This window comes from Aspergillus fijiensis (genome assembly GCF_003184825.1).
Source record: "Aspergillus fijiensis CBS 313.89 unplaced genomic scaffold BO72scaffold_23, whole genome shotgun sequence".
Taxonomy (NCBI): Eukaryota; Fungi; Ascomycota; class Eurotiomycetes; order Eurotiales; family Aspergillaceae; genus Aspergillus; species Aspergillus fijiensis.
In genome coordinates this window covers 280,874-300,562 of record NW_024468999.1, presented here as the reverse complement: position 1 = coordinate 300,562, position 19,689 = coordinate 280,874, and the positions used below count along the sequence as shown (strand labels likewise).

At 52.5% G+C, this 19,689-nt stretch overlaps 7 protein-coding genes across 7 annotated transcripts; 3 read left to right on the top strand and 4 right to left on the bottom strand.

Annotated features, from left to right (window-relative positions):
- Positions 1-228: 228 nt before the first annotated feature.
- BO72DRAFT_496314 (E2 ubiquitin-conjugating protein UBC8) lies at positions 229-1,335 on the bottom strand (the record flags this gene model as incomplete). Its single annotated transcript, XM_040948624.1, has 8 exons — positions 229-365; positions 429-610; positions 688-802; positions 860-892; positions 938-958; positions 1,015-1,055; positions 1,140-1,171; positions 1,303-1,335. The coding sequence occupies 8 exons, from the start codon at positions 1,333-1,335 to the stop codon at positions 229-231; spliced, it is 594 nt and encodes a 197-aa protein (XP_040801299.1).
- Positions 1,336-1,902: 567 nt separating this feature from the next.
- On the bottom strand, positions 1,903-4,269 carry BO72DRAFT_468578 (3-methyl-2-oxobutanoate hydroxymethyltransferase ECM31; the record flags this gene model as incomplete). Its single annotated transcript, XM_040946912.1, has 3 exons — positions 1,903-2,002; positions 3,429-3,976; positions 4,087-4,269. 3 exons carry the CDS (start codon positions 4,267-4,269, stop codon positions 1,903-1,905), a joined length of 831 nt encoding a protein of 276 aa, XP_040801298.1.
- A 2,220-nt stretch (positions 4,270-6,489) lies between these two features.
- Positions 6,490-8,959, bottom strand: BO72DRAFT_108530 (protein serine/threonine kinase activating protein nimO). Its single transcript, XM_040938926.1, has 3 exons — positions 8,337-8,959; positions 6,844-8,202; positions 6,490-6,794 (listed from the first exon to the last, which is right to left on the bottom strand). Exons 1-3 carry the CDS (start codon positions 8,850-8,852, stop codon positions 6,681-6,683), a joined length of 1,989 nt encoding a protein of 662 aa, XP_040801297.1. The 5' UTR covers positions 8,853-8,959; the 3' UTR covers positions 6,490-6,680.
- Positions 8,960-9,379: 420 nt separating this feature from the next.
- Positions 9,380-11,709, bottom strand: BO72DRAFT_486076 (aminopeptidase P family protein; the record flags this gene model as incomplete). Its single annotated transcript, XM_040947928.1, has 10 exons — positions 9,380-9,699; positions 9,758-9,884; positions 9,939-10,057; positions 10,114-10,335; positions 10,388-10,421; positions 10,474-10,517; positions 10,570-10,962; positions 11,024-11,151; positions 11,220-11,417; positions 11,496-11,709. The coding sequence occupies 10 exons, from the start codon at positions 11,707-11,709 to the stop codon at positions 9,670-9,672; spliced, it is 1,509 nt and encodes a 502-aa protein (XP_040801296.1). The 3' UTR covers positions 9,380-9,669.
- A 323-nt stretch (positions 11,710-12,032) lies between these two features.
- On the top strand, positions 12,033-13,139 carry BO72DRAFT_448040 (pyridoxamine 5'-phosphate oxidase family protein). Its single transcript, XM_040944694.1, has 2 exons — positions 12,033-12,318; positions 12,368-13,139. Exons 1-2 carry the CDS (start codon positions 12,255-12,257, stop codon positions 13,102-13,104), a joined length of 801 nt encoding a protein of 266 aa, XP_040801295.1. The 5' UTR covers positions 12,033-12,254; the 3' UTR covers positions 13,105-13,139.
- A 434-nt stretch (positions 13,140-13,573) lies between these two features.
- Positions 13,574-14,935, top strand: BO72DRAFT_404062 (SIR2 family NAD-dependent protein deacylase). The gene is made up of 2 exons (XM_040942252.1): positions 13,574-14,067; positions 14,169-14,935. The coding sequence occupies exons 1-2, from the start codon at positions 13,737-13,739 to the stop codon at positions 14,801-14,803; spliced, it is 966 nt and encodes a 321-aa protein (XP_040801294.1). The 5' UTR covers positions 13,574-13,736; the 3' UTR covers positions 14,804-14,935.
- Positions 14,936-15,224: 289 nt separating this feature from the next.
- On the top strand, positions 15,225-19,284 carry BO72DRAFT_428973 (putative SNF2 family helicase/ATPase). Its single transcript, XM_040943060.1, has 3 exons — positions 15,225-15,298; positions 15,433-18,679; positions 18,736-19,284. Exons 2-3 carry the CDS (start codon positions 15,587-15,589, stop codon positions 19,147-19,149), a joined length of 3,507 nt encoding a protein of 1,168 aa, XP_040801293.1. The 5' UTR covers positions 15,225-15,298; positions 15,433-15,586; the 3' UTR covers positions 19,150-19,284.
- The last annotated feature ends 405 nt before the right edge of the window (positions 19,285-19,689 follow it).

The window sequence follows — 19,689 nt, the reverse complement described above, 5'->3', positions numbered from 1 at the left end:
CACTTGATAAGATGATAAAAATAAATCGCAAATCGCGAGAGGGCAAGGAGAAGATAAGAGGCGGAGAAGTAAAAGGATGAGATAATGCCAATGCGATATAGATGGGAGTATAATGTCCAAATCAGGAGCAAAGAAAGTTCGGGAAAAAAATAAAAAAGGTGACTGAAATCAGTCTAGATGCAAGGGCCTGGTTGCGAAGGAGGAAAGCGGACGACTGGTACAGTACCTCTAGACATCATCCATCGTACCGGCCGGCTCCTCGCCACCGGATTCATAGCTTCCAGCCGAGCTCAGCTCGTCTTCCGACTCGGTGTCTTCGCCGGCGTCGTCGACGGCGTCTTTGCTGGCGTACTTGGCGACATACTCTGTTGAATATGGGTTAGTATGTTTAAGAGTCTGACCGGGGGTGGAGGAATGTATTTCCCTACCTTTCACTTTAGCGTCGTAGGTCTTGGGCTCGCGCATGAGCATGGCTGCTGCTTCGCCGTTGAGAGGGTCGGACGGGTTGGGGTAGCGGAGGAGCTGAGGGAGGAAGACCTCGAAGATGTTGATCATGTCGTACATGGGGGACCAGGTCTGGTTGATGACGTCGAGGCAGACGGAGCCGGAGCTGGGTGGGGAGAAACCAAAGGTGAGTTGGGGCAGGTTATGGGGAAAATCGGACGGTTGGGAAATAACGGTACATACAGCTCATCGATGTTCGGGTGAAAGATCCGGTTGACAAACCCGATGCTGGGGCTCTTGTATGGGTATTGATCGGGGAGTTCGACGTGGATCTTCCAGTGACCACCAGCGAACGGAGCTTGAATTTGGTTAGCAAACTCGACTTGGATTGAACGTGGAATGCGAGACCACTCACTCTCCTCAGGGCCCTTGAAGCGGACGTAGAATTCTTGCCTGGTGGTAGATTAATAAGTCGCGAATCTCGACTGCGAACCCGTGGGCAATGAGACGTACACTACATCGATTGTTAGCAAATGCAAGGCAGCTTGGTCCAGAAGGGCAGCAGCGTACTGTTATCATTGACCAGAGTCACCTCATAGTCACTCATCAACCTATTTGTCCATCAGCATTATGCCTATGTATTCTGTCCCGCTCGAATGTCTTCGTGAATCTATCTCCATCGGCGGCGTAGGTACAAGGGGACGGCGTAAACCGGGGCGCATACATCCTGTGGCCCATTAGTTAGCTATCATGCGATCGCGAGGCACTTATGGCGTAGTATACTTCATAACCTGTCAAAGAACACCACCGTCAGCATTTCCGCCACTCTCGTGACAGGTACGGAAGGAGGATACTCACATCGGTCTCGATTCTCCGCTTAGGGCTGCTCATTTTGACGGATTGGGGGGGATTTGAAATTCTCGTGGGTGATCGTTTCAGTATGGGGGGGAACGAAACCGGGTCTCAGTAAAATCAAGCGACGAAAAATGTCGGTGTTGGAGGTTGAGGTCTTCCCCAAGGTCGAAGCGGGGAAGCAATGAGCGGGGCGAATCTGGGTAGCGATAGGGCAGATGTAAAGGGCCAAGGCGCTGAATTATTGAATCCAGTTGCAGAGAACGCGAATAACGAGTTAGAGGTAGAGAGAGGTGAATTGTTCAGAGAGTCAAGGAGGTTGAGAAAGAAAGAGGGTATGAGGGAGTAAAAGAAGAGGAAGCGGGAGGAGAAAGGGAAGTAGAAGTAGAAGTAGAAGTAGTACAAGAGGAGGGAGCGAAAGATGGATGGAGATGAGGTGACGGAACCGTAGTCTAGTTTTGGCGGGTCAGGCCCGGCAGTCACTCAGTCACTGTTAGGAGGCGGTCAGGCGCTGGGTTCCCTTTCCCGGTTCCATGGAATCATTGTACTGCACTCCGTACTCCGTACTCCGTACATCTACGCCATGCTACACTAGAACAATTACAATTACAATTCCTCATTTTTCAGCCCGCCAGCTATCTCCTGCACAGTGGCCCAAGGCCTAACCCTTCCCAATACACTTAGACCCAACTTTAAGCCGGCAATCCTGCTTATCATTGGCCCAAGATCAGGAGCATACGGATGGGTTTCGGCCTTAGGTGTCAACTGGGTTCGCTGTCATCTGCTCTGCCTCGACAAACGCAATCTATTGAGGTATGCAAATAATTGAACTAGATATCAATATCACCACCACCACCACCACCATCCATCCATCCATCCATCAACATATACTCCTCTTCTAGGGAAGGCTATCGCCACACCTTCGAGTGCTGTCTCGCAGGACACAGAGAGGGATTTTTTCTCAATCCATCTCCACGAAATAAACATGGACTCCCCCTCCCCCCACGGCCCCTCAGCCCGCAACTCCCCCAACCCCGATCAAACCAGCCTCCCTCACAGAGCAGCTAAGCGCACGCAATCATCTGACTCCTCCGCGTCCACTGCGCAACATACCCCCATCCCTGACGACAAGCATGGCGCCGATCTACCGATGAACCTATCCGCCTCCGTGGTGTTGACCAGTCTGCCCCGTGATGCGCATCAAGCATTGGCGGATGCCGAAGCCGTAGACAAGGGCAAAGGCAAGTACAGTGCTCGTCGTATTTGCCCATCTAGCAAGCATCAAGCCTCAGCTTCCCCAACCCCCCAATCCGTGAAATCCACTTTGCAATGATCAGCGGTCACCGACCCGATCGATCGGTCCCACAAGCCAAATCGCCCATCGCCCACCTTTTGCCTTCCGTAGAACTTATCGCACTAACTAACCAACCATCCCGCAGTCACGGTGCGATTTCAACCTCTCCCCTCGGCCCCGATTCTCAAAACCCGGGTCTTCAAGGTCAGCGCTTCGCAGAAGTTCGAGACCGTCGTCAACTTCCTCCGAAAGCGGCTGGACTGCAAGGAAACCGACTCGGTCTTCTGCTACGTCAATAGCGTCTTTGCGCCGGGGTTGGATGAAGGGATTGGGGGGCTATGGCGGGTAAGTTCTTCCGGGGGTGTCGCGATGATACGGCCCTTGAACTCTTATCGTTTCGTCTCTAGTGTTTCAAGACGGACGAGCAGCTCATCGTTGCGTATTCCATGACTCCGGCTTTTGGATGACAGACATATCCGGAGTCTAGGTTGATGTTGAAGGAGTGAAGGAGTACGTACTGCATGTCTATCTTACATGTTTGTCCGCTGAACAACACGACTAACAGCACGTCAACTGGCCTTAAAGGCACGATAATCTTGACGATATTATGAACAGAATCTCCTATGGGAAGATGATTATGGGAACATGGAAATGAAAAGGTATCTATACAAAAGTAGACTTGCGCGCATCAACAAACGACAGGGAATCCCACCGGGGTATGTAAGGGAATAGAACCGCGCCAATGAATCCGATTGATCAACGTTTCTGGTTGTCCGGGCCCTCTTCGACGATCCTCTCGAACTCGGCCAGCTCCTCCTTCGGGATAGCATAGGTGTACTCCTCCGACGGATACGCGCGGCTCTTGACCTCGTCGCGATACTGCTCGATGCCCTTGATGGCCTCGCCCCAGACATCGGCGTACTTCTTGACGAACTTGGGGAGGAAGCGGCCCGGCGGGAAGTTGCCGGTCATGTCGATCTGCACCAGCACCTGGCCGGAGCAGCCATTTCCGGCGCCGATGCCGATGGTGGGCACGCGCAGCTTCTGGGTGACGATGGCGGCGATCTCCGCGGGCACCGCCTCGACGACCATCATGAACGCGCCGGCCTCCTGCACCGCCCGCGCGTCGCGCAGCAGCCGCAGCGCGCCCGCCGTCGACTTGCCCTGCACGCGGAACCCGCCCAGCGAATGCTGCCGCTGCGGCGTGAGCCCGACGTGTCCGACCACAGGGATCCCCGCCTGCGTGATGCGCCGGATCGTCGGCGCCATCTCCTCCCCACCTTCGATCTTGACCCCCTGCACCCGCCCTTCCTTGACGATGCGGATCGCCGACTGCAACGCCTGCTCCGGAGAGACCTCATACGACCCCATCGGCAAATCGGCCACCTAACCCAGATACACAGAAATTAGCTCACAGATCACAAATCCGACTTCTCTCCTTTCCCGGCATCCTCCCTCATATCCTTAGACATAAGTAAGGGTGTAAAAAAACATACCGTAAAAGCCCCCTTCACCGCCCGCGCCACACTCCGACAATGCAGCAGCATCTCCTCCATGACGATCTCGCTCGTGTCCTCCATCCCCAGCGCCACCATCGCCAGACTGTCCCCGACCAACACCACGTCCATCCCTGCCGCCTCGGCCACGTGGCCCGACGGGAAGTCATGCGCCGTCAGCATCGTGATCGGCTCCCCGCGCTTGTACATGCCCCGCAGCGTCTGCAGGGTCACCTTCTTCCGGGCCGGGGCCGCGCTCGCCGCGCCCAGCGGAGAGTGCGAGCTGTGTCGAATTTGGTTCCGTGGTAACCCATGTTGCGGAGAGAGGTGGGTTTGCGTGAGGGTCGCGGCGCGGGCGAGGACGGGGAGGGGGAGGGGGAGTGTTGGGGTAGTCGTCGTAATGGGGCGGGAGAGAGAGCCGCAGACAGAAGAGGGGATTGACCGGCGGAGGGGGAGGAGGAGGAGAGCCGAGGGGGTTCTTGACGAAGCCATTGCTTCTGTTTGATGTTGTACAACCGAGCAAGAAAAAAAACGTTGGAGGTGAGGGGAATTAGTAGGAAGTGAGAGGAGGACGAGAGCTCGGTGAAATTTCCCCGCAGCACCAATCCACCGGTCCAGAAAAGCCCAGGGTATTTCAACAGTAATCAGTCAGATGAGAGAGGCGAATCTGACACCCAAAAAGAATAACAAAGATCCGAATGCGGCAAACGGAGTCGGATTGAAGTAGTGGAAAAGTACTGTGTAAGGCGAGTGCAGTGTGCTGTGACGTCGTCGCAAATGATCTCTCTTTTTTTTTTTTTTTGCCTTCCGGCGGGCCAAATTGTTGAAGGTACTTCCGTACTGTACCAGATAGATCAACGGAGCTTGAACGGCAAAGCTACCCCAGGTACCTCTCCCAGAAAAAAAAAGAAAAAAAAAATTGAGTTTGTAGGTAGCTAAGGAGATTATTCAAAGTATGATCATAAACAATTATTCCCGCAGACTGCCCGGTATTTCTCAGACTTTATACCACCGACCCTATGTAAGCTGTGCTGGTATATGCAGCGTAGTCCCGAGCATCAGGGAGGGAATGATTCCGAGGTCCCGAGGCGTAACAACAGGACTGTACAGTGTACACCGCTTGGCTAGGTAGTTTCGATATACTACACAAGCTACAGCGTAAACCTCAGACTCGGTCGCAGATGGACTGATATCTACGGCGTAGATTGTTGATTGTTGAGAAAGTGAACTGGGGTCGCGTGCTGGTATATGCGGCGTAGTTGAAGTACTCCTCCAACTTTCAGCTCCAAGTTCCTTTTGTCCGATTCTGCCGGTCTTAATGTGCCGTGTCGGGGCGCTCGGTGGGTTGCCACTGAGACTTATTGGTCGGAGAGGGGGGCGGTGGCTTCTCCGCCGGGGGTTTGGCTTGTTCCGGTGCCGATGAGGGGTGAAGCAAATGGGCCGAGGCATTTTGGGAAGGTCCGGGGTGGTATGACAGGACCAGGACCAGGACTGCCTCAACAGTTGGGAGTTGACAGAGTCAGTCATCCTATCTTGGCAGTGGACAGTAGAAGAACACTAAGTTACAGGCTATATGCTACCACTACAGTCCTTGATACGTGTTAAACCCCCGAGTAATTCATCAAGTATTCCATTCCTATGTAAATTGTGGATAAGAGCTGCTAACCAGCTTACTAGCCCTACTTACTATAATAGAAAACGTACCAAGCTACCTAGGTAGCCAGTCAGGCCTAGGTCCAGTCCATCCCTCAGGGACCTAGCAATAGCCACAGCAGAAGGGAACGGACAGCAGGAAAGAGATAGACACAGACAACCACCGAACGTAAATGCAAAGCATCAAGCATCAACACCAATCCAGGAATGCAGCCCCTTGTATGCAACCCCCATGAAACACATCAACCCATGATTGAACCGAGAATAGAAAACACAAGTAGAAGAGTAGACGACCGCAGGCAAATGGAAAGGGGGGAGAAGAGGACGAAACAGGCGACGTTGTCAGTCACATTGCGTTCGGTTACCATCGCGAATCTTATCACTGAGGTCGGACAGCTCGCCTCCTGCAGCTGAAGCGTGACCGCATGCATGATTGCAAGACAACGCCCTGCAGCCCGCACAGCCTCGTGCCCGATCCCCTGCTTTCCTGACTTCAGCTGCCACGTGGGCCTTTCCAAGAGAAGAACTTCCGCCGCTGTCAGGGGCCGTTCCATGCACATGCGCTTGCCTCATAGGTCAAGGACGGACAGCACGAAACACTGCCAAAACCCAAAGACGCCAGGTGTCAATGAACATGCTGGCTGGGGATGTGAATAGCAATAAACATAATAAGAAATATAAGGAAGAAGGACGGGCAGCTCTGAAGAATATAGACAACGCTAATGCATCATCAGCTGACGATGAGGGGACCTGCTCGGAACCGCATGCAGGGGTGTATGTGTGTCATTCGACGAAAGGGAAAGGTGCTAAGGCCCATCGTATATTATCCCTTGCTGAGCATTGGGGAAAGCAACACGGCGACTCATGTGATGATTCGAGAAATGCGATATATTGTACATATCATATATCCACCTTTTTTACTGTATTCTCGTGCCAGACCATTACAAAGCAAGCTTAGGCTTGAGGGGTCTCTCCAGCTGGATGAGCAAGGAATCGAGTTCAGCCCAGTTAGCTCTGTTGATAGCGAATTTGCGGTGCTTTCGAGTCATGATGTGCTAAACAGCGGTCAGTTGCTATCTTCAAACGCGGTTCGGGAGGTCTCACCTCATCAAAGTCATCGAATTTATCCCGGCAGTTTTCGCAATAACCTGGCTTAGGGTCTCTCCGTCGCTCCTTTTTCTTCGGGGTGGTCCCCTTTCGGGTACTCGCGAGTCGCTTAAGTGCCCCGGTGCCCTCTAACTGCGCCGTCTCTTCCTCAAACACATTCACAGCTTTCTCCGTGTGGCTTAAATTACTCGGTCGATTCTCATGGGTTCTCGGCTTCAAATTCGTGTTCATGTTCGTGGTTTGGTGCGATAATGGCACCGTGCCAGCGGCAATCACCCCGTTCCCTTTCTCGAGTACCTTCCGCTTCAATTCATGGACTTCTTTGCTCAGGCCAGCCTTAGCCCCGGGTGCAGCGGCAGTCGAAGATACCATTTGGGAGCGGATGGCAGAGGTGATGTTCGAGGGCTGCACCCCTGACGCTGCAGGTTCACGGCCATGGAAGAATGGACCCGTGCGCTGCATTGGAGGTGGGCAGAAACTCTCTGAGCTCTTCCTAGGCGACGGTGGTCTAGCCGGCTGCATCTCCTGCATCTCAGGCTGGTTTGGTTCGCAAATGACCTCTGCGGGGCTATAGTCCGGTGTTGCCTCCTCAACTTCATCTGGGGTCTTGGTGATCTCCGGCACATTCAATTTCGTATCTCGGAGTTCTTGGATGGGGACAGGTTTCGGCACCGGCTTCTTCTCCTTCTCGCGTTGACGGGCGCGTTGTCGGTCCAGCTCCTTCTTCGTAGGCGGCTCGTCGATGAACGGACACTTGCCCAGGGGTGCACTTCTGAATTGCGGCCAGGTCCCATCCTGCCGTCTGGCAACCCTGGCGTACTCACGGACCATGACAGGCCGGGTCTTTTCATCCATGTCATGAACGTAGATAAAAGGGCCTTTGAACAAGATCTGCTCCTTGAGAACTGAGTGAGGATTCCGGTCAGACGGACCGTTAAGCTCATTTTGAAGCACTTGTGAGAGGTCGTTTTCCCCCTTGACCCTGGTGTGGCCAGTGACGGCATTTGTAGTTCGAGTCGAACCCGTATGGCCCGCGATATCCCCATCATTAATAGTAGCAATCATCCGCTGGAGTTTTTCGATAGCCCAGATCTTCATGCGCATTTGCCGGGCTCGGTGCAGCACATCCATTCCCCTCTGTTCGCGCCGTGCATCGTTCTTAAGGGACATGTGAAGGTGGCTTTCGGCGCTCTTATCAAGTAGAGACGGATTGACGGTCTGCAAGGTCCCATCCGCATTCAATTGTTCTGTAGGTTCCGCGTTGATCTCGGTCGGGGTCACGGTTTCATTTTCAGGGGGGATTGGGCGAGAGGTCACGACGTGGCTCACTTGACGCGAGAAGAATTTTTCTTCACGCTATGAAAGGTCAGCAAATGTGTCAATGGCACACGAACGGACATATTCAAGGCATGAGTACACCTTGAGCCCCTTTTAAAGGCTCTCCGGTGCTACTGAAAATCGAGGTGGGCTGGGGGCAAGCAAAAACTTACAGCTCCTAGAGCCAGAACCTGTCTTGAGCATTTGCTTCGAACATCCTCCGGGATACTGTCGAAGTAGAAGACGAATTGAGGGAAAGCCTTTCGGTAATGTCTTTGCCACTGTCGCATGGCATCCAGCGTCTCAGCGGACGGCTTGTCGTTTCTGGTAACTTTTTGTTGACTCTGACGTTCCTTGTCCCTGACGGCAACCAACTTCCTCTCGAACGCGCTGGGCTGAGCATTGTTGGTCCGACGTGTAAACAGCTTCGAGTCCGGGTTCTGCAAGGCGGAAGTTCGGGGACGGGTGGGTGATCGAGCCTCCGGGTCCTGGCCATCGACTACCTGCTTCTTCGGAGGAGGCTGGCCGTAAGGGATGTCAAGCTGGGTTGACGCCGCCCGGAGACGTTTGGCCGGCACGAGGCCTGACCTGTGAGGGGAATTGGTAGCATTCGGCACGTTTGCGAGTGGTCGGCGAGTCGACATATTAAGAGTGGTTCGAGGGGAGGGTGGGATGAATACTGCTGCCATGTGGTAAAAATAGCGGCAGCACTATGAACGAGGAAGAAGAGTAGGAGGAGTAGGTTGGAAGAGCAATAAAGGAGGGGCACTCCAGACGAGCACGCGATGGGATTACACGTCTCGACGAGCAGGGAGCTCGATCAGAAAAGGTCCATTGTCCACGCGATTTATACGATAGTAACAGGGAGTGAATGTGACCAAATGAGACTTGGATGGTCCCTTAATTAGAAGGGGATCCGACCAACAATCCCAAGGCTAAAGAAGGAAGAGTAGGAGGGCAAAGAGAAGTAGGGGAGGAAGAGGAGGAGGAGGAGTAAGTAGAGTGGTTGGTGGTTGGTAGTGGTGGTGGTAGTGGTGATGATCGAAGAGAAGAGCCAGGCTAAGCGTGTCAGGGAAGGTTGGTGGAGAACGGGCGGGTTTGTTTTGGCTCCGGGATGTGCGCCTGACAACAAAAGGCGTGCGCGAAGCATGAGCCCTGCCTCCTCCAAGAACATTCTTAATTAATTCCCTCGCTATTCAGGCTCTTCACTGATTGCCTGATGCTCAGAGTGAATCTATCTCCTTTCCTTGATTCTCACCTGTGAACAATCTGGTTGTATCTTCGACTCACGAATTCGTCTTAATGAGCCAAATTGACCAAACCTGGACGCGTCCAGACAATCCCATTGATGCATCACGAAATGTATGACGTCTATCCTAGCACCAAAACTTGGTTTGTATGTTTACCTGCACCTGAACGAGGTCATACCTCTAAAAATGGGAGAGTTGGTTTCTAGTTTACAATTAAATCGAAGGGTATCTATCCAATGTTCCTGTTTCTTCTATCCTAATCCCGAAGGGCTTCAATGTCTTCGACCTAAAGTAGCACCCAGCGCGTCAGCAACAAATCAAGACCGATGAAAAGCAAAGCTTACCTCTTTCACAGCTTCTGTAGTCAGAACGATAGGGTTCTCGTCACCGATACAAACACTATCCTCAATGCGAATACCGATTCCGCGGAACTTCTCCGGCCAACGGTCGCTTTCGGGAACATACAGGCCACTGGGAAGAAGAGTATTAGTGTGAACATAACAGAACTGGGCAAGAGATACGTACGGCTCCACTGTGATACACTGTCCTGCCCGCAGAGTATAGCCACGAGAATACCCCGAGCAATCATGGACATCAAGCCCAACATAGTGTCCCACGTGGTGAGGGAAGAGGATTCCCATGGCCTGTCTCAGATCAGTACCTCGAACACTAGATTAAAATGGCGTAAGGCGGCACTTACATCGCCAGAGACATCAAATCCGAGTTGTATCAGCTGTTCCCGCAGACCGTTCTCAGCAATCGTATGCAACCGATCCAAGCTCACCCCTGCATCTTCCCTGCAGAGGGAGAGACAGTGGCGGTGCACGCTCAGGACCGCGTTGTACAGGTCCTTCTGACGGTCGGTGAATTTGCCATTGACAGGCCAGGTTCTCGTAATATCAGACACATATGTGCCCGTTTCCTATGACACTGTCAGTGCTTGCTTTAAGAGCTCCTTTGGAGAGGATACTCACTCCGCCTCCGTCAACAAGGACCATGTCTCCATCCCTGGATGCTCGTATTAGAACATCACTTGGTTAATACGACCGCATATACTTACCGGAGCACATCGTCATTTCTAGTGTAGTGAATGCTCAAGGCATTCTAAACATGTTAGGGTCGGTCTGTCATCAAGCATTAGGTGGATTGAACTTACGGAGCCACCCGCAACAACCGGGACAAAGGCACTGCCATCGCAACCATTGCGTCTGAAGTTATACTCGAGGTATGCGGTCAAGTCTCTCTCCTTGGTGAATGTCTGCCTCATAGCTTCAGTGAACGCTCTGCCGGAGGCCTGTCCCACCCGGCGCATCTGTACGACCTCGTCTTCGCTCTTGAAGACTCTCATCTCATTCAGTATCGGCTTCAGTGGCTTGACCTTGCGGTAGTCGACCAGTTTCTTCAGCTTCTCGGAGGTAGCAGTGGGTCCGTAGAGGAAGCGATGAAGGGACGACCGCCCGGGGTTCAAGGCGGGAATATCCGTATAGATCGCCGTAGCATCCGACAGAATCTTGGGTAGCAGATCTCCAATGCGATCGATGTCCCCTGACTAGAATCCAGTATGTCATCAGCGCCCGATTCGTTCTATGTAACGGTACAAGCATCCCTACCTCGTCCGCGTTGAAAACATCGATAGCAGCACGGGTGCCTGACCTGGCTCCATCCCAGAGTTCGGCCTTCGCGTCCTTCTCGCGCACGTATAAATGGAAGAGATGATTATTCCCTGATCCGTCATTTGCTGCCAAAGGGTTAGCACAGAGTACCCTCGGCCTGTTTCGTTCGTATTCCACCATGTCAGAAACGCACCGACGATAGCCAGCGCACTGGGTTCGTTGAAGCCAGTAAGATAGAAGAAATTGGAGTCTTGACGGTATTCATTGAAGATTCCCGCTGCGCGATAGGTGACCTCCGAGGCAGCCAGCACGGCTACAGCATGCTTGGGTAATTTGTTTGCGAGTCGCGAGCGGCGCTGGGCGTATTCGAGGGCGGTGATTCCGGGGGTCACTTATTCAACAGGACCATGATCAGTACCATGGCACAAGATAATGAAGGAGCATAGTACAGAGGCTCAGCTCTACTCACATTCACCCGGGTTCAAGATATGAGGATGTGTCTCGTGAAGCGGTTGACCGAATTTGAGTTCTGCGGCGGAGATGGAAGCATAAGTTCGGCGAAGCGCAAGACGCGGTTGACGCTGTTTGAGCACCGAACAGCTAGAATGCGGTAGGACAGCGGAGGGCATCTGGCGGGGGAGGTAGCGAGGCCATTGGCGGAGAAGTACGTTGCATGTCGACATGCTTATTGAAGTACCACCATTGAAGGTGCGTCGAAGGCGCTTATCTCGAATTTCGCGTACGGCGTATGGTTCGGATCTTACAACGGTGATCTCCAACATCCGGGGTCCCAAGGTTTCTGTTCCTGCCTCAGGCACAGATTACATGCTCGGCGCTGCCGGCCAATCAACGTCAAGTAGTTTCCGATTGTTTCCTCCATCGCTGTTTGGATTGGCCGTGGCTTCACAACCGCAGTATCTCGGAGTTGAGAGACGTACCACAGCCCATGCTTCTTATTACTGAGAAAAGTAGTCGATTGCGAATGGATCATAAGTGATAATACTACCATGTGTATACCATGTGAAGCTGCTTACTGGAAGAGTGGACCTAATCTTTTATAGGATTATGAGTGACTCATGAACAATTTAAATACCTAGTAATGTCTGGGCTCAATCAACGCCAGTAGAAAGAACACTACTTCATCCTTCCATTCTTTCTGTACTGTACAGCGTCAAACCCAGATTATCTGCTTGATTTTCATTAAACTTGCTGGGAACAAACCAACAAAATGGGAAGGACTCTAACATATCCCAAGAAACCGTCAAACACCGTCAACCGCTACAAACATCGAGGTAAGACAGTGCCCAAAGGGAAAGCACAGCTCAGCTAACCACGATTTAGCGACCTATGACCTCGGTGCCATTCATTCTATCATCAACTCCACCCAGGTCCTTCATGTGTCCTTCAGCCCGGGGCCGTCTGAGCCCTTTCCCGCGATTCTACCTATGATCGGGCAGATGGGCTCCTTCGACTACCCATCCGCCAGCATTGACGAGCCTCTGGACTGCTACCTTCACGGCTATGTCAGCTCTCGAATCATGAACCTTGCGCGCGACTCGGAGGGAGAGGGCCTTCCCGTCTGTGTGGCGGCCAGTAAAGTCGACGGGCTTATCCTATCACTGACGCCCAACTCCCACAGCTACAACTACCGCTCTGCCATCATCCAAGGCTACGCGCAGCTGGTCACGGATGAGGCGGAGAAGCTGTACGCGATGGAGCTCATCACGAACTCCGTGCTCGCGGACCGCTGGGCCAATACGCGAGTGCCGCCCGACCGCGCGGAGATGTCCTCCACCGTCATTCTCCGGGTCAAGGTCGTCAGTGGCAGCGGAAAGATCCGCGATGGTGGGGTGTCCGACGAGAAGAAGGATACTGGCAACGAGGAGGTCACCGACCGGGTCTGGACGGGCGTGGTGCCTGTCTGGGAGACGTTTGGAGAGCCTGTCCCGAGTGATCAGAACAAGGTGGCTGAAGTGCCGGGCTATATCAGCGCATTTGTGGCGGCGCAGAATGCGGGAAATCGTCAGTATGCGGAGAAGGCCATTGGGGTCCAGCTGCCGAAAGAGGAGCAGCATTGATATGTGTTGAGTTGGAGTACTTACTTGGATCTGCTTTTTTTTTTCTTTTTTTTTTTCATTGTTGATTTCTTGTTATTGTTCTTAGTCAATGAGCGGGTAGATATTCTTGAATTGATTGTGCATCTGAGCTATTCATAACAAGTTCAAAGTAATGGAGGGTGAGCCGGAATTGCCTGTCGACATTGTGCGGGGTATGGTGAGGGGATCTGGACCTTGATAATGCTACTAGGTAGGCTAGACACAAGACTCTGCCAACCAACCTCTGGGTAATAGGACGAACCACAAGACATGAGTCCTCAAATCTTCTCTCAGAGCAAGTCAAAGTATTAGAGGGGAATAGTTTTGGTATTACACTGATTAATGGATCATGTTGGGGTTAAAGTTCATTATCGCATATACTTCGGTGGCTACCCCACGTCATCGCTTAGCGTCCCCCCTCATCGGAACGCCAACATGCTCTCTCTCAACTTCCAGATTCTTCAAGCGACCGGTCAGAAGGGGAAAGGGTATTCCTCAGTGTGCCTATCTAGAGTCGACTTCTCTCATTGCTGCTATTGTGACTCAATTTGTCCGTAGCAAGGCCGGCTACTAGATACACGGACATACTCCACCTCGTTCCAGAGGCTACCGTCATGGCTTCGTCCCCCATACCAGCAGCAGACCTCAAGTCATTCACAGACCACCTTAGAGGGTGCAAAAGGGTCATTGCCCTTCTAGGAGCTGGCATTTCCGCCTCCTCTGGACTTCCCACCTTCCGAGGTGCTGGCGGAATTTGGCGATCCTACGATGCGACTGCACTGGCAACTCCTGAAGCATTCAACGCCAACCCAGACCTGGTATGGCAATTCTACAGCTATCGAAGGCATATGGCCCTCAAGGCCCAGCCCAATCGTGCACATTACGCTCTGGCCAAGCTGGCCAAGAAGAATTCCAAATTTATCACGTTGACACAGAATGTTGATGGTGAGTCTGACACTGCGCCCCCGAAGAAATGAGGAACAAAGAGAAATTCAAAAATTGTTTTATTCGCACACTAACCAGTTGACTTATTTCCAAAAACGCAGGCCTCTCGCAGCGAGCAGGTCACCCCTCTCACCAGCTCCATCTCCTCCACGGCTCCCTTTTTACTGTGAAATGTACGTCTTTCTACTGCAGCTACTCGCGCGAAAATGACTTTACCGACCCAATCGTGCCTGCACTCGCCCTTCCGAAAGGTGCGGCAAATCTCGATCCATCACCCGAAGATTCGACAGGTGAGCAGGCGTCTCGAGCTTTGGCGGGCGCGCTGAAGGGTGGAGAAGGCGAAGAGACAGAGCTGGATATCTCCGATGAACGGGTTCCTCTACCCGCGCTGAGTCCCGATGTCCTCCCCCGCTGTCCAGAGTGCAAGGAAGGGCTCCTACGGCCCGGGGTAGTGTGGTTCGGGGAAAGTCTACCGCTACGAACGCTCGACTATATCGACAAATGGCTGAGTGCGGACACGGTGGATCTCATACTGGTAATTGGGACTAGCTCGCAGGTCTATCCTGCGGCAGGGTATGTCGATAAAGCGCGTGCAAGGGGTGCAAGGGTGGCAGTCATCAATATGGATCGCAACGATGTCGGGTCTTCTGGGTTGACTTCGAGGGATTGGTTCTTTCAGGGAGATGCTGGAGTCATCGTACCTCAGATATTGGAGCCTATCATTGGCAAGGTATGATAAGGAGGGGGCCCAGAAGAGGGTTCTATCTGGCTATCTAGAATGATTGCATAGCAGACTACGAAAAGAAGAGAAGAGCGGGGTACTGCTGCTTCACCGCAATTTTCTTGTGGATACCACCGTAATACTGTGAATTTAATGGACGTTTCCAAATTGGCTAACCAGTCAACAAGACGTCATGGTTCTTAAGTTTAAGTCCAAGCTCCGATTTCACTCTAAATCCCCAGATTTTCAGCCGTCAAGGCCCTGTGTCGCAGGCTCAAGTTCCATGTTGGGTCCATGCGTCCGAAGCGGTTGCCGGGGCAAAGAGGGGAAACCAAACCAAACAAATGATAGCGCTATCGATAAAATGTGGCAGGCGTCGGCACTAACAAATACGTACTCCGTAGCGGGATCTTCTTTTTGGTCTCCATCTCAGCCCCTCCTTCCCTTCCCCTCCATCTCTTCTCCAGTTCTGGAATAACCTAAGCATCCTTTGCTCGATCATGATCTGAAGTGAGTTTATGCTTGAGGTTCAGCCTTCACTTCACCCTCATCCCTTGCGTGTACTGCAATGCCTTCACCTTTCGCCATCTTTGAGGGTGTGTGCCTTGCTAACCACTTGCTGGTCTTACCGAGGATCAAACTAGATTTCCCATTCAACCAGACCTGGAACTCAAACAAGTTATTGGACTGCTCTCTCGGAAGCTCGATGCACACAATAGACGCATAAACAAGCGCGGAGCGGCAACTACTAACCTACAGGACCGTACCAACAACAATCCCCCATAACCATTACTCAACATGGCGCGCGAAAGTGATGCTCCGATAGACCCCATGACGCCTCGCCGGCCAACTGACGGGCAGCAACAACCACAGCGACAGCAGCAGCAGCAGCAGCAAGAGCCTCGTCGTGTTCATCCAGAGTTCGGGAAAGCAACTCCTCTTCGCCCAGTGCAACACCAGAGTCACGCTCACCCGAGCCAGAAGACTCACCACCCGAACTCTTCCACCACCACCACCAACAACAACCGAGGCAACCCTTTCAACATTCCCAAACCCAATCAAGCTCGCCCCGAACATCACCGACCCCAGCAACATGCACGACCTCAGCACCAGCCTTTTCCCCATCCCAAAGGACCGATGACCCCAGGCCCTGCTGGAGCTTTCTCTACCCCTCGTCGGGCAGACCACTACGACCCTTTCAAGCCCGTTCGTCCCTCTGCCTATAACAACAACCGCTTCTCCCGCCCAGTCAACGACGATGTCGTCGAGATTCGCCGGCCAGAAAATTATACCTTCAATACGCCGCGGGCGCCCAAGACTTTCTTTGCCTCCAAGCCCTCGGCCATCAAGATGTCAAATGCGTCGCGGAATCTACAAAACTTCGTTGATTTAACTGGTGAGGGTGGGTTCACGCCGAGTGCGCGGCCCAAGAATACAGGGTTCGGATCGATGGATGTGAACGGGTTCGTGGATACGGCAAAGGCGAATGAGAATATTAAGGCATTGTTGGAGGGGGCATTTGAGGATGACGAGGACAATGAGAAGAAGAAGGACAAATCAAAGAAGAAAAAGAAGAAGGACAAGAAGAGAGATTCCAAGAAGGAGAAGAAGGATTTGACGAAAGAGAAGAAGCAGGACACCGTTGACATTGATGATCTTGCCGCGCAGCTGGAGGGTGTGACGGTGAAGGAGACGAGAACTACAGATGACAGTGAGGATGAAGACGAGACATCTCCGAGCTCGTCTAAAGCCTCCGCTGAGGATTCGGCGAAGGGAAAAGAAGAGGAGACCACTAGCGATGTTGATGCGGAGTCAGAAGACGAGGAAGACGAGGAAGAAGAAGAGGAGGAAGATGACGATGATGGGACAGTGGAAGGACTTAAGGTCAAATTACTTCCTCACCAGCGCGAGGGTGTCAACTGGATGTGTGATAAGGAAACTGGCCGAAACAAGACGAAGGGTGTTCTTCCCAAGGGTGGTATTCTGGCTGATGATATGGGTCTCGGAAAAACCGTTCAGACGATCGCCCTGATCCTTTCTAACCGGAAACCTGCAAATGGATTAAGAAGATCTAAGTCCGAGGATGAGGACGACAGTGACGATGACGAAGAAGAGGATACTCGGAAACTTCCGCCCGGTCTCAGCAAGACCACTTTAGTCGTCGCACCTCTGGCACTTATCAAGCAGTGGGAAGCAGAGATCCAAGACAAAGTTGAACCCTCACACAGGCTTCGTGTGCTAGTTTACCACGGCACTGCACGCGCAAAGGCGACAGACAACTTGGAGGACTACGATGTTGTCATCACTACCTATGGAACTCTGACGTCGGAGCATGGTGCGATCGACAAGAACAAGAAGAAGACGGGCATCTTTTCGGTCTACTGGTATCGGATCGTCCTGGATGAGGCCCACACGATCAAGAACCGGAACGCCAAGGCAACCCAGTCTGCTTGTGCTCTCGACGCTGAATATCGGTGGTGTCTATCAGGAACACCGCTGCAGAACAACCTTGACGAGCTCCAGAGTCTCATCAAATTCCTACGGATCAAACCATTCAACGATCTAGCCAATTGGAGAGAGCAGATCACGAAGCCCATAGCTAACGGTCGCGGTGGTCTTGCCATTGAGCGCTTGCAGGTCTATCTCAAGATCTTCATGAAGAGACGGACCAAGGACGTTCTTAAGCAGAACGCCAACCTGAAACCGGGAGAAGAGGGCAAGGGAGGTGAAAAGAAGAAGTCCAATGGCTTCCAGATCGTCAAACGAGAGGTCGTCAAGGTTGAAGCCGAATTTATGCCCGGGGAACTGGACTTCTATAAACGCCTTGAACAGCGTACAGACGACAGTCTGGAGAAGATGATGGGCGGTGAAAAGGTCGACTATGCCGGCGCGTTGGTCCTATTGTTGCGCCTCCGGCAGTCGTGCAATCACCCCGACCTGGTCAAGAGCGATCTTGCAAAGGACAAAGATATTCTCCTGCAGACAGGAGCCACTGGTAGTCAATCTTCATCTAACAAGAACGATGACCTGGACAGCATGGCAGATCTGTTTGGAGCACTGAGTGTGGTGTCCAAGAAATGTGATATCTGTCAGATGGATCTTAGCAAGGACGAGGCATCGGGCGGTAGAAGCAGATGCAGAGAGTGCCAGACTACGTTGGATACAAACGTGATGACAACCGACAGGAAGAAAAGGACTGGTCCCAACGCGGTTATTGATCTGACACAGTCACCTTCAGCGCGCCGCTCTGAGGCCCAGACGGCTCGACTCCGCAGAAATAGAAGAGTGGTTCTCGACAGCGATGACGAGGATGACGAGGAGGGTGAAGATGGCGAGTGGATAGTCCCAGAGAATCAGCGCAAGGAAGCCAATCTAGGGAAGGCTGGGGGAACCGACGATGAGGATGCTGAGGGGGGCGGTGAATGGCTCAACTCGGATGATTCTGATGACACCGACGAAGATGAACCGGATTCACCGAGTCGGAAGCCTACGAGCATACGCAAAGAGACTCATGGCCTTGTTACTGTCGATAGCGAGGATGATGATGACATCTACCTAAATCCTGGGGATGACGCCGGCGACGTCCTCCCATCTACCAAAGTCCGTCATCTCATGAAGATCCTCCGACGTGAGTCGGCAGACCACAAGTTCATCGTCTTCTCGGTTTTCACCTCCATGTTGGACAAGATCGAGCCCTTCCTGAAGCGCGCGGGGATTGGATTCGCGCGGTATGATGGTGGCATGCGTAACGACCATCGCGAAGCGAGCCTCAACAAGCTTCGCAACAACAGTGCCACGCGGGTTCTTCTGTGCAGTTTGCGAGCTGGTGCATTGGGACTGAATCTCACGGCCGCAAGCCGAGTAGTCATCCTGGAGCCATTCTGGAATCCTGTAGGTTGAACTCGGCCTATTGAGTGTGAGAAATCGTACTGACTTTAGGAATCCAGTTTGTCGAAGAGCAGGCGATTGATCGAGTTCATCGACTCAATCAGACCCGGGACGTCAAGATCTTCAAGATGATCATCAAAGGCACGGTGGAGGAGCGGATTCTTGACCTTCAGGAACGCAAGCGGGAACTCGCGAATGTGACCATCGAAGGCAAGACCGCAGCTGCCAAGCTCACGATGAAGGACATGATGGCGCTGTTTGGCAAGGATGCTGAAGCACGATACAACGGAGACAGCAACATCGACTTGACACAGACCACTAAGCTGCTGGCCTCGGGGGCTGATGGCGGCTCTCCGTACGTGAGCAAGAACAGCGCAAACCGATCCGCCGAGTCGCAGTCGCGCGAGCGCAACCGTCAGCAGGGCAACCGTGCCTCTCGGACGGAGGATTCGGTGTATGGGAGACGGTGGTAATCCAGATGATGGTTGCATGATCAAACTTCAAAACGCATCGTGTGATGGGCCATGCACATGGATCCTTGACAGGAGGTCAATGCATTAGAAGGTGTTGGTTGGGGGTTTAGCTAGAAGGATACACGGTTTCAGGACATTTACTAGTGCATTACATGTTGTTATGTGGATATGGATCAAATCATGATTTCGGGTTTTTATGCTGCTTATTGCAGGTAGACAATGGGATGGATGTAATTCCCAAACTTCTGACTCGCATCTCCCTGAGTAGGAATTTGGTAGAGTATACGGAGTAGCTTGGCAGTCCTGTCAAACCTCACTCCGCGCTGTTTCATGATTTGACAGGGATCAAGGAAGTTGGGCCCTGCAGATATAGTCTTTATATCACCCCTGCCTATTGACTAACTTATCCGTTTGGCGTAGATAGATTGGAAACAGAGGAATGATCCGGCGGAGACTATTGCAACCCACATCCGGCTTGTCTATGGTAATTATCGACCACGGAGGTGGTTTAGCCTCCCTCACGCCAGACTGGAGTAAGGG